The sequence below is a fragment of the Zingiber officinale genome, chromosome 1B, assembly GCF_018446385.1.
Source record: "Zingiber officinale cultivar Zhangliang chromosome 1B, Zo_v1.1, whole genome shotgun sequence".
In the NCBI taxonomy this organism is placed as follows: domain Eukaryota; kingdom Viridiplantae; phylum Streptophyta; class Magnoliopsida; order Zingiberales; family Zingiberaceae; genus Zingiber; species Zingiber officinale.
In genome coordinates, this window is record NC_055986.1 from 16,241,471 (window position 1) to 16,255,016 (window position 13,546).

The window sequence follows — 13,546 nt, forward strand, 5'->3', positions numbered from 1 at the left end:
AACAGAGTTAGCACATAACAGATAATATGTAAATAAATAACTTTGACAGCCTTCGGACTGTCCGATTCTGACTTCGGATTTCCTCCGGAAACCCTAGGTCAAACCAGCGTCTACTGTTCCCTCACCGGGGAACGCGTCCTCACCTACTCCTCTCAGGAGAAGTTACTTGTTGTCAGACCGGTCCTCTAGACCGACTGGACTTTCTGCTTAGGGTTACCACCCCCAAGACCTAGAGTTACCTCCCCCTAGGATTTTCCATAACCTAGGATTACCACCCCCTAGGACCTAGGATTACCTCCACCTAGGGTTTTCCAGAACCTAGGATTACCACCCCTAGGACCTAGGGTTACCTCCCCGTAGGATTTTCCACCTGCCTAATCACAACTAGGACTTTCCATCGCCTAAGGTTACCGCCCCCTAGAACCTAGGGTTACCTCCCCCTAAGGTTTTCCATCTGCATAGAATCCACTAGGACTTTTGCCTACAACTTAGGACTTTCCTATAAGATCAATTAATCTTGTTAGATCACAAGACAACTTAACTTTGGATCCTTTGACAAAATCAAAACTCAGATTCGATCGTCTGGTGCTTCTCGCACCAACAACCTCCCCCTTTTTTATTATGGCAACACGATTCAAAGTTAAGTAAAACATAACAATAAATAAAGGAATTTAAGCATGATCATAAATACAATAATTTGTAAAAAAACTCCCTTATGCTCCCCCTTTCATAAAAATTATGTTTAATTCTTAACTTTTAACTTTTCTCTCCCCCTTTGACATATATCAAAAAGGAGAGAAGGTTGTTTGAAACAAAGGCTTTACCTTTTTCAACAAATACTTAGCTGAATTTAAGCTTTGAAAATTACTTAGCTGAAAAAAAACTTAGCTAATCTTAAGTTTTGAAACGGTCTTAGCTTTTTCCAAAAAAAAAAAGCAAAATTTTAGCTTTGAAAATAATTGTGTTGTCAAGGACTTAGCTTTCAAAAGAAGTTGATAAAAACTTAGCTTTAATACTTAGCTTTATAGAGGTTTTGAAAAAGGCTTAGTTAAAAGTACAGAAAAAGGTTTTGATTAAAGCTTAGTTCAAAAAATTTAATAAAAACTAAGTTAAGTACTTAGCTTTAAAAATATTTTGATAAATACTTAGCTTTAAGAATATTTTAATAAAAACTTAGTTTTAAAAAGATTTTGATAAAAACTTAGTTAAGTACTTAACTTAAAAAGAATTTTGATAAAAGCTTAGTTAAGTACTTAGCTTAAAAAAGAATTTGATACAAGCTTAGTTAAGTACTTTTTTTAAAAAAACTATTTTTGAAAAGTTTAACTTTTAAAACCAATGTTTAAAATAAAAATTAATGTCTTAACCTTTCTTTCACTCCCCCTTAATTAATGTCAAAAATGTTTGGGGGTCCTAGAGTCCAAGCATGTAAAACATGAAAGTTATTATTTATTTTCCTGATTTTCCATCTCACTCATTCTATATTGTCAAGCATGTTCAGCTTATAAGTGTGTGAGACGGAGTTAAGTTAAATTGATTTTATCTTTAACTTTGTAAAATATTTAGGATATAGAAGTATATTTCAAAAATAATTTAAGTTAAATTTGAATTTTAAAAATACTAAATTTGAGATTTTAAAATATAAGTTTGAATTTGAAGATTTCAAAATGTTAAGGACAAAAGTATTTTAAATTTGAGTTCCAGAATAATTAAGTTTGAATTTGAAAACATATATGTTTGAGTAATTAAATTTTAAATTTTAAAACCCTTTAAACAATATTTAAAAATAATGATGATTATGATTTTGAAAATTAAATCATTTGAAAATAATTTAGTTTGATTAAGGATTTTAGAATTAATTGAAATTAATTATACTTTTGAAATTAATTACGATTTGAAACTAATTAACTTTTTGAAATTAATTATGATTTGAAAATAATTAACTTTTTGAAATTAATTATGATTTGAAAATAATTATAATTTAATTATGATTTGAAAATAATTAACATTTTGAAATTAACTATGATTTAAAAATAATTATACTTTAATCATGATTTGAAAATAATTAACATTTTGAAGTTAACTATGATTTGAAAGTAATTATAATTATAGGATATAAGTTTAAATTTCTAATTTTAAACTATAAGTTTGAATTTCAAAATATAATTAAAATTTGAAGATTAATTGATCATTTAAAAATACTTAAGATTTTGAAGAGCATTTGAAAATAATTAAGATTTTAAAAATTATTTGAAAATAATTAAGATTTAATTGAGATGACTTAGATTAATTGAATTAATTTTTAGTTGAATTTTAATTAACTTAACTGAGTTTAATTAATTTGAGTTTGGTCAACTATTTTATATTTTAAACCTAAATTCATCTCATCCTTTTCTAGATTTTCAATCAGGGGACCAGATGGTTAATTTTATCTTCAATTTAGATTCCAATCAAAGGATTGATCAACATTTGAATTAAACTAAGGTTTAACAGTTAGTTAATTAAATATCTATTTCAATAATTGGCTTCCAGGTTGTGGCGAGGGACTAGGCCTTCTTGAGTATGGGATCATCCATCACTTCTAGACAAAGCTTTTTAAAGAAATTGAATGTTTAATTTCCTTTCTGAAAATCCTAGGTCTAACTAGTCAAGTGTGGATCAAGCCTAAGTCGTTATCCATCCTAAACTAGATTAAAAAAAAAATGATTAACCAGGCTAGGTAACGTTGAGCTTGGGATGACCGGTTCGGCCTCACGGAAGTTTTCCACCGGCCACTAGGGTAAATCGGGAAGCACTCGCAGCGGGCAACCCAGGAGTCCAGCATCCTTTAGTTGCGTGGCCCATTTGGAGGAAAAATTCCTACAAATTCGCCATAGCTGGGGCTCGAACGTGCCTGGGTGACAACCTGGATGTCCTGCCGATGCACCATAGCCCCGGGGGCATCCTAATCTAGATTAAGCAATTAGTAATCATAAATGACATTTATCAATTAATTACTTATATGCATATTCATGGTAATTATGCATGGATCAAACAAATCAAGCATTTATTAATTAAGTTAACAAGTTACAATTTTAAGTTAATTTTTAAGTTGAGTTATGAATTTACTGATTAATTTAGTGTTTATCGATTGGCTTCATAATTAAAAGGTACTTAATTATAACTTGATTTGTAGAGTTTAAGTTTTACCTTTGACTTGTAATTTAAGTCTAGATTTGTAATTTGGTTAAATTATTAACAATCTTTTTTAATTTATCAATTTTATCTTTTAAAATATTATTCTATTTTTCTAATTTTCTAAGAGTTAATTTCTTATTTTTATTAAATAATTTTGAGTTATTCTTAGATAGATTTTAATCAACTTTATTCATTACATTATTAGCATACATATCTAATTTTTGAGAGAAATCTATACTAGAGCAAACAGGATTAGCTAGGATACCGACATGTGTTGCAAAAATTGGATTTTCATGCAATGTAAATTTACTAACCTTGATTTCTCTCCCTGGATTCTTGGGTCTTCTTTGTAGGCATTGACTTTTGCAGTGACACATTCGTTTACACTTAGAGCATTCAATGTGCTTCTTCCCTTTCCGGATCGATTTCTCCTTTTACTCTGGTTGTGACGGCCAAATCTTACGAGTAGGGCACTGGTTTCTATAGTGCCCTCTCTCCCTACACTTAAAAAAAGTTACGTGAAGTTTATAATTTGAATTTATAATTTTACCTTTTGGATCCATGATAGGATTCTCCCCCTTGACTATTGCTATCTCAACTTCGGACTCAGATTCAGCTATCTCTTCTTTTGGCCATCAGTGCTATGAAATCGATTTGATCTGATTCTTCTAAGTTTGGTTCGGAGGTTGATTCTGGAGATTCATACTCAGATTCAAACTTAGGTTTGACCTGGTCTTCTGGTTCTAAAGGAATCTCATAAAGCTTGATCAATTTCTCTCAAAGTTCCTTAGCATTGTTGAACTTTCCAACTCGATCAAGCTCTGAATTTGTTAGTCCACATAGGAGAGTGCATGTTATTTTTGCATTTGCCTCGATTTTTCTTCTTGTTTGTGCATCCCACTTGTCATAGGCGATGGGCACTCCTTCGGTGGGGAGTATAAATATGATCTGGACTATGGTCCATATCTCCACTTGGGTCTTCAGTTGGTGCCCCATCTAGTCTTTCCAGTATCCGAAATTCTCGCTGGACAAGAGTGATAGGTGTGCGGTGCTATACCCTTCTTGGTAGCCATTAAAGAGGAATCTCGCACACACAAAAAAACAATAACAAATGTTCCAAGATTTGGTCTTGGATTAATAGCAATTCACTAATTTCGAGAAAAAATAATAAAATATTAATAAAAAATGTTATTTCAAATTTTGTTAAGTGTGATATTTTGTCAACACTGACCAATGGTGAAAAAATGAAAATGAATTTTTCAAAAACAGTTTTGGAGGGAAAAAAACGAAAGGCGTAAGGATTTATTTTGAACACAAACGATATTTATTTTTCTTTCAAAAAGGAACCTTGCTCGATTGGTGGTTTCATCAATTCAGAACAGCCTTGCTCTGATACCAATTGTAGGATCGTAAACGTGCTAGAGGGGGGTGAATAGCACGCATTGCTTTCTCGTTCGTTTCGGAAAACTCAAAGTAAATACAGCGGAATAAAGAATGAAAAAGACAAACAACGCTAACAAGATTTTTTTTTACTTAGTTCGGAGCCTGTGGCGACTCCTACTCCAAGGCCCTCGATCGTTGATCGCTTTCGGTGGGCAATCACTAATAGCTCGAATAATGATTATGAGTTTGAAGTACAATAGCAATATAATAAAGTTACCGACAATATAAAGATGAAGAAACAGGATCGTCGATTATCAGGGCAACTGAGAGTTGTTGAGCCATTTCAAAGTAGCGCGCGGCTTAGAAGATCGTTTTGAATTATATTGTCAGTGTTGTATTATAGTGCTGGCCGAGGCTCCTTTTTATAGCTTCTTTAGACCTGATCCAGATCCACTGATCTCAGGTTTGACTCAAACCGGATCGGTCGACCGATCCCCAGGTTCGGTCGACCGATCCCACTTGAATCGGTCAGCCTTCCAATCCCGGTTCTGCTGCTCAGATAGAGTTTCTTCGTTCAATCGATCGATCCGGCCGTTCAGTCGACCGATCCCCAGCTCATCTGGTTCGATCAACTCGGCTCGACCACGTCACCGCTTATCCTCGGTTCGGTCGATCGATCCCCTGGTCGAACCTGGTCCACTCGCTAGAACTATGATCTTGTTGCTTGGAAGTTCGGTCAACCGATCCAGACGTTCGGTCGACCGATCCCGATCAATTATAACCTTGCACAAAGTGTTAGTCTCCTGCAAAACAGAGTTAGCACATAGCAGATAATATGTAAATAAATAACTTTGACAGCGTTCGAACTGTCCGGTTCTGACTTCGGATTTCCTCCGAAAACCCTAGGTCAAATCGACGTCTACTGTTCCTTCACCGGGGAACGCGTCCTCACCTACTCCTCTCAGGAGAAGTTGTCAGACCGGTCCTCTAGATCGACTGGACTTTCCGCCTAAGATTACCACCCCCTAGGACCTAGAGTTACCTCCCCCTAGGGTTTTCCAGAACCTAGGATTACCCCCCCCCCCAGGACCTAGGGTTACCTCCCCTAGGGTTTTCCACCTGCCTAATCTCAACTAGGGCTTTCCATTGCCTAAGGTTACCGCCCCCTAGGACCTAGGGTTACCTCCCCCTAGGGTTTTCCATCTGCATAGAATCCACTAAAACTTTTGCCTAAGACAACTTAGGACTTTCCTGTAAGCTCAATCAATTTTGTTAGATCACAAGACAACTTAACTTTGGACCCTTTGACATAATCAAAACTCAGGTTCGATCATCTTATGCTTCCCGCACCAACATAATCTTACCAATTATCATGTTGGGCAATATCTCAATTTATAAGGAATAAACCTTGATATAGTTTTTTTATGAGGACCAATGCTTTCAAACCAAGTGCAAAGGCAATTCGCTCGCCCCCAGTGCCCCCGCCAGTCCGCCCCAAGACCAACATAAAGAAGATAAATCACAATAACTGAGGAGGTAGGTGCAGGGTGAGTTATATGGGATGCAGGGAATTACGCCCTGCTAACCCCGCGGTTCGACCCCTCGACCTCAAGTGGTAGACCACCATCTAGTTACCACCTCAACTGAGCCCGTGGGGTACCAATGCTTTCAAACTAGGTTCTGAACAAGGTTGCTCATGGATCATGAGCCCCAAAATTGACAACATTATTAGGTCCAGTTTTAATAGCCACTGAAATTAAATGCAATTGCATTCCTACAAAACTGCTTTATGAAATTAACAGAAAAAAAAAGTTCTATATCAAACACAAACCATTTATATTATACCCTAAATTTCATTCATCAATCCTGCTAACCACTAACAAAAGGAACCTCTTGAAAGTGAGCGTATTGTAATAATATTTTAGTAAGAAAATTAAACAAAAAAAATTACATAAATATTTTATAGAAAGAAAAAACTTAATAAAAGGCAACAACTTAAGTGAGGAGATGTAATGACTGACAGTGAATCAAGAAAGATAGGTTGGCAAAATTAAGGATAGTGACTTAGGGATTGGAGGACATGTTAACATAGAAGGATAAAATAATACCTAAAATGGGCTGCATACTTTAAGGAGTGTAGCTGCAGAGGCCGCAAGAAAAAGAAAAAATGCAGTGAAACTAAGAGGGGCAAGTGTTGAAAGTCTGTTTGTCTTTTAGTAGGTTCCACTCCCATTGACTACTTAGCACACTATGTCAGGTGAAGTTACCTTTAGGGAGCAGACATTAAACTTTACTTCTTTATCTACCCAATAGACCAATGACAAATCTAAAATCTGAAGTAGGTTGTTGCATAAGTCAAATAGATAAGTTGGACTAAGCAGACAATAAACAGAATAATATAACTTAAAGCCAGATTTTAGCACCTGATTCATAAGTCAGAAAAAGGCATGGGACTCATGTTTATCTGAGTGAACCATTCTGACATATTATCTAAGTGCAGGTGATCAAATTCTAAGGCATGCAGGAAAGGTTCCCAAGGAATAGATATGAGGAAAAGAGGACTACGCGTGATGGTAGTTACCAGAACTATAGCAATCTGTGTTCATTGAAGAGATAATAGTTCAATATTGACAAAATTCATGCAAGTGGAGAAACGTGTTCATTACATTCAATTGTGCATCACCAACAATAATTAATGGGTTAAAGAAAAGAAAATCAATCCAATTAGCCGATTTCCTAGAAGAAAAGGTCATCAAGAGGGTATATCTTAAAACATACCTGACTCCAGCTACCAGGAGCAGCACAGAGATCAACTACACGTTTTACTCCTGACAACAAAATGAGTTGAACATTATGAGTTTTGTATTTTTATAAAACAAAAAACAAAAAAAAATGTTGATCCTGAGATTGATTTTATGATATACATCAAATTAGTGTCTAAATTATTAGCTAAAAGTTCTGATAAGCATCAAAAGTATCATGACTTTCTGATAGGAAATAATTGCATAGATCAAAGCCTTACATGCAGCAATGGCAGCAATTGCAGCAGTATCTACAATGAAATTTTATTTTCCTAGTGCCAAGGCATAATTATCTTCTTTTAGCCTCTCTTTTCATTTTGCCAAACACCCCGAATCTTCCAGTTTATAACTATTTGAGAGAAAAGAATTCAATGCCTTTTAATTATTGACAAGAAAAGATAGAAGTTTCAAAGCATGAGGTGAAAATTTCACTTCCTAGTTTCCTAAACCAGTATTTGCTTATCTTCTCTCCTACAACAGAAACAATACTAGTTAAGAATTGTCATTATAAATAAGAATTATAAAAAGTGGAAAAAATTCTTAAACAATCCGTGAGACGGTGATATCCTTTTTCAAAGCAGAATCTCCAATAAAAATTGTATATATAAATTGAAATTGAACTAGTTCTATTTCTCAGTTGCTAACACCAAATGATCAATATCAAATCGCGATTAACATTTGTATTCTGTAATTTTATAACAAATTAGTGGCATTGCTAAGTAGAATTCTCCATGATAAAGTCAAGCATAAGATATTAAAAATAAGGATTTCAAATAACAAGTGTCTTGCTCTTGCACTACTTGCCCCATGGTATATCCAATAATAGAGAGATATCTTAGTCATCTTTTCTAAAATACAGGCTCCTGCTAGAGCTAAGTCAATAAAAGAAAAGATAATAATGATAAATAAAGAGGTCAATTGCAATCCCAAACACAAACTGATAATAAAGCCCCCACACTCATAAACCACTGAGAATAGTTTCCCGTTGTTCGTGGAAAGGAGTATCAGGAAATGCTCACAGCAAGTCAAATATAAGGACAAGGAAGTCTTGAGAGCTCAACCTCCTCAATTAGTGAAGGACATTTTTAAAAGAAAGCTCGGTCTCTTCAATCATCAATGACCCCTGTTGCAAATGGATTCAGACCATTTAAGTTTGGAAAATCTGGTCCAAACAAACAATTGGGCCTCTTAAGAACAGTTGTCAGCTGAAACAAACCTTCCTGATGTCTTATCCTAAACTGATCTGGTAATACATGTTTACCATATAAAAAACATTGTACATCACAATTTTAATACTTAATTATTTTTGTGGCACATTAAGTAATGCAGTTGGGATTTTCAAATCCAATTTATAATCATTTAAAGTTATCTAAGTTGTTTAAAATTTCAGAATTTGTTATATATTTTAAAAAATTGGTTGGAGAAATTCTAAACATTGTATAAATTTTTTAGAAAAAGCTTGTTAGAGTTTCCTTTGGAATGAACTAAAAAGTATTCTTTTATAAAGAATCAGGCCTTATTTTCAGTCTAGAGAAGGGATTAAGATACTATGATTTGAATTTATCTTTAGTTAATAATATCATTCTTCTTCAATGAGTTGATTTATTCAAATTTTTTGCAGTGCAATTTTTCATGTTGCATTATTGAGAGACAAAATTTACTATATCCACCGTGTCTGTTGAACAATACCAAGTACAATTTTTCATTCTACACATAATATATAACAGTTCTGTTTGTGACAACAAAAACTCCCTTGAATGGTTGTCATAAACAGAAGCAATAGCTGCAAAAAGAAAGTCATTATCCCATGAATTGATCAAATTTTAATGAACTTCTAATACCCTGCTCAGCTAATAACCTCAGAGCATAAATTCCACTCTACAGTTTGGTCACATGAAATTTCTCCAGCAACGAAGAAATTTAGATTGCATTCGACAAAGTTTCAATCAACAATCAGAACCAGAAATCTTCAAACAAACCAAACAACAAGCTTAAGGGATGAATAGAGTTTCACAAATAATTACTTGAAAGAATACAATAACATGGACTAGCTTTCGGTCACCTTCAAAGATGTTGAATTCCTCATCGATCTGGAGAAGTTTGAAAGCACTTCGCGCACGCCAACCCTCCTCCTTCGCCTTCCGGTAATAGATATCCTGCAACACATACATGGCGCACGATGCCAAGGAGAAATAAGCCAAACGAGCAAACGAAGAAAATGCATAGAGCAAAGAGATTTGAATACCCTCTTGTCCTTTGAAGCTTTTCCCATGACTCCGCCAAGCGAATACGTCTATCAGATCTCCGCCGGACTGGGAAAGCCGAAGAGGTATTAAGCAAAGGAACTCGGATGGCGGCGACGGCGGAAGAATGAGGCGGAAGGGCTGGCTAAACTGGACAACCTCATTTACTGGCCCGGCCCATATTACGACTTGGGCCACAACCTACTTTTGACTTGTTCATAATATGCAACTCTTTGATTCATTTCACTATTTGACCTTTTAGAAATCTGAAATTAACAGGAAGTAGACACGCAATTGTTTATATGGTTGATCATTTTCAACCGTCAATAATAGTGAATGAGAAAGCTATCTTTGATGCTAGAAAAAAAAATTATTATGTAAATTATTTTACCAAATGAGATGACTATGTAAATTTTATATGCCATTAAATTTAATTCTCTTTTATATACTCGTGTATATTTAAATAAATTTTATTTTATTTTATTATTTAAAAATTTATTTATAACTAAAAACATTAAAAGACGGAAGAAATCTAGGAAGTTGCAAATGGTGTTGGATTGTAACATGTATCAATCTTATCACATAAAACAATTAAATTATTCTATTGAAGAGGAATTGTAAAGTGATTTATGAAGACTAAGAGGGTGTTTGGTTTAAAGGAATAGGAGTGGGAAATAGGAATAAAAGGGAATGATTGCTAATGTTAATGTTTGGAACATGGGAATAAAAATACAGATATGAGAATCATTACTTAAAATTGGACGAAACTTTATTCTCTTGTCCCCCTCTTCTATCGATTCATTCCTAAATTTCAGGAATAAATTTTTTTTATAATGTCAAAATAGCTCTTACCCTAATTTCACGATTTCCTTCTCCTCCCTTTGCCGCGATTTCCTTCTCCTCTGTCGCGATTTCCTTCTCCTCCCTCAGCCGCGATTTCTTTCTCCACTCTCTGCCGCGATTTCCTTCTCCTCCCTCTATCATCGCGATTTCCCTTCCGCCGCAATCTCCTCCGTCAACCGCAATCCTCCGCCACTGGTTCTTGGTCTTCTCCGTCAGCCCAACTCTTATCTTTAAAACCAGCCGGCATTTTCCCTTCTCCTCCCTTTGTCGTGATTTCTCTTCCGCCGTGATCTCCTCTGTCAACCGCAGCCCTCTGCCACCGGTTCTTGGTCTTCTTCATCAGCCTAGACGAACTGGTATAGTTTCCTTTTGTGTGTATTTATATTTCCTCTTCCTCACTCGGCCTCTCACTTTGTATTTCTCTTGTTCTCTTGTTCTCTTATTCAAATTTCTCTTGTTCTCTCTCGGCCAGGTTCTTAGATTTTTCTCCGGCCAACCTTCCAACGTTGAGGTTCATCGAATCGATATTCTTACACGGTTGGTGATTCTTTTCATACCTAATTTTTCAAATTAATGTGTATTCTGAACTGTGTAGTATAGTTCTAGGTTGTGTTCTAAGTTTCAAATTTATCTTCTTTCAATTTCTTGAGAATTTTGTTTTGCTAACAAGTTCTGGAGAATTTTGTAGTAAAATTTTGAACGTTTCCTTTTCTTACTTGGTCCATCTATTTGAGCATTAATCGGAGAATAGATTGCTTATGAAATTATGAAAAACACTCTAAATTCACCTAATTGCTTTTGTACCAATTTTCATACTGTTAGTATGTTTTTCTTGCATAAAAAAATCCAATGTTTTTGAGTAAAGTTATATTACTAATTGGATGGCTACATTACCTGTATTTGAATACTAGTCTTGGAGTTTGATTAGGTTCTTTACTATTTAAAAAATTTGTTCATTAGTACTAATGTTGTTTTTGGTAATATTTTGAATATGTTACTTGATGTGTTGAATTTATTACATTTTTTGGATAGATGGTTTGGAGACAATTCAAATAAATGAAGGCTTTTTTGGCTGTCTGATTATTAGCATATTGGTAATTACGTAATAACTTAACTGTATATGTTGGTCAAGTTACACAGCAGTATCAATTGGAAAGTTAAGTGGTGGTATAAACTCACAATTTTTCTACATGATCAAGAACATTTTCATTTGAAGTAATCTTTGTTGCTGCCAGATTATCTTATCTATCCATCCTAACCTTCTTTGGGAATGGTTGATTATTTTTTATACAATTTCCTAAATCCATCAATCCTCTTTGTTAGCTTAGGAAATTGAAATTTCTATGACATTGTTTGTTCCTTAGTGACATGATTTGAACACAAGCTTTGTTTCCTTGTAGCAGGTCTTGAAGAAGGCAACAGAACACCTTGTGCTAATCCTGATTTTGAAATTCCAACTTTATCTTTCTTGTATCAAACAAGACCTGAATAAGAGAGATATCAGTCAAACTCTTCCCATTGTTGCAGTTGTAAAATAGAATCTCACTTTAAAATACTGTGGTAATTGGTAGTCTCAGAACTTCCCTTCAACTTGAGAAATGCTTGCGCTTGTCTGTCCGCTAGTGCTAATTTTTCAACACTTGTTTTGTTGTCATCTTTGGTTTAGTCTGAGTCATTTGTTATTTGGTGCATTAAACATTAACAGTTTGAGATGCTGACCCATCAATCCCTATTAACCATGAAGCCGATTGACTAGTTCTGATAATCTTATTAAATTGGATTCTATATTTCAAACAAAATGAAAATAAATCTTATGCATGTAGGTGCTTGGAAAATTGCAAAATGTTGTTTTGAGTTTATCATCTTTCTTGAAACAGCATTTTTACGTATGGTTTATTGAAATCCTTTTATTTGCTCTCTTTATCATGCTTTATTTGGAATTTGAGCAGCTTATGCTTGTTTTTAACCTGAGAATATTAGGTAGCGTATTATCTGCGAGAACTATTGCAATATCTGTAGAGAAGTAAATCAGAATATTTTATGTTGGCTTTATTGGGAATCAATTCTTATTTATTTTTACAAATCTATTAATCATCTCGATTATGCTCTGGGCAGGACTCGCAATATAGGTAGTATAGACAATGTAAGATGGAAGAACAAAGAAATATTGGTACAAATTAAGTGGTTGACACTAATGAAGTTGTATGAAGGACAGGCCTATTCTTGACGGTGGGAGCATACTGGGTGTGCTTCGACTAGCTCAATTGAGTGGGAGAAATGAGGACGAAATTGAAGACAAGTACTCTATTATGATGAATTTGAAACTATCAAAGAGATTATGAATTGGATTTTCTAACTATAAAATTCATTTGAATTCGGAAGTGCATCAAATAAAAAGAATTAAAAATTTAAAAAAAAAAATAGAAATGCATCAAATCAAATACGTTTTAAATTTGAAGTGTTTTTATTTCTAATTTAGGAGACAATATTAATAAATAAATATAAAAAATAATAAATTAATTAATAATAGAACACATCGAATACATAAATAATTAACATGAAAAAATGCTAAAATGTCTTTAGTGATAATTTTAATATGTATGTTATTTAAAATAATAAAGAAATTATTTTTTAAAATATTTTTTAATGTATTAACTAATAAGGGTAAAATTGAAAATTTGTTTGATTCCCATTACTGATGATTCAAAACAAATATTATTAATTATAATCATATTCATTCTAGACTTTGAACCAAACATTAATAATGCAATCCTGATTCTCATTCCTATTGAGCCGTAATCAAACCCATTATTATTCCGATTGATAAATTTGAATCAAACGCCCCTAAGTTTAACATTGACCGTCGTCTGTTAAGGTAAAGGCATCACGAGAAAATATAACCATGGGTGATACAATTATACTGATGGATTTTTTTTTTTACTTCGTACTTTCACTTGCATCAAAAACTCCGCCATGATGAATCAGTTATCGCAAGTCTTTAAGTCGGGATAAAAACAAGAGTATTACGTTAAATTATCAGTCAACATTAAAATTATGATAAATATTTAATAAATAGATTTATTAAATTATTATATCAAT

At 33.9% G+C, this 13,546-nt stretch overlaps 1 protein-coding gene across 1 annotated transcript in view; it reads right to left on the bottom strand.

Moving 5' to 3' along the window:
- The window catches only part of LOC122051561 (putative tRNA (cytidine(32)/guanosine(34)-2'-O)-methyltransferase), a 29,087-nt gene extending 19,326 nt beyond the window's left edge, over positions 1 to 9,761 (bottom strand). The window contains exons 1-3 of the mRNA XM_042612756.1: positions 9,607 to 9,761; positions 9,424 to 9,517; positions 7,339 to 7,388 (exon numbers count right to left, since the gene is read on the bottom strand). Of these exons, the coding sequence (XP_042468690.1) occupies positions 7,339 to 7,388; positions 9,424 to 9,517; positions 9,607 to 9,633 (171 nt within the window). The 5' untranslated portion in view covers positions 9,634 to 9,761. The remainder of the gene's footprint in view (positions 1 to 7,338; positions 7,389 to 9,423; positions 9,518 to 9,606) is intronic.
- Positions 9,762 to 13,546: the final 3,785 nt, after the last annotated feature.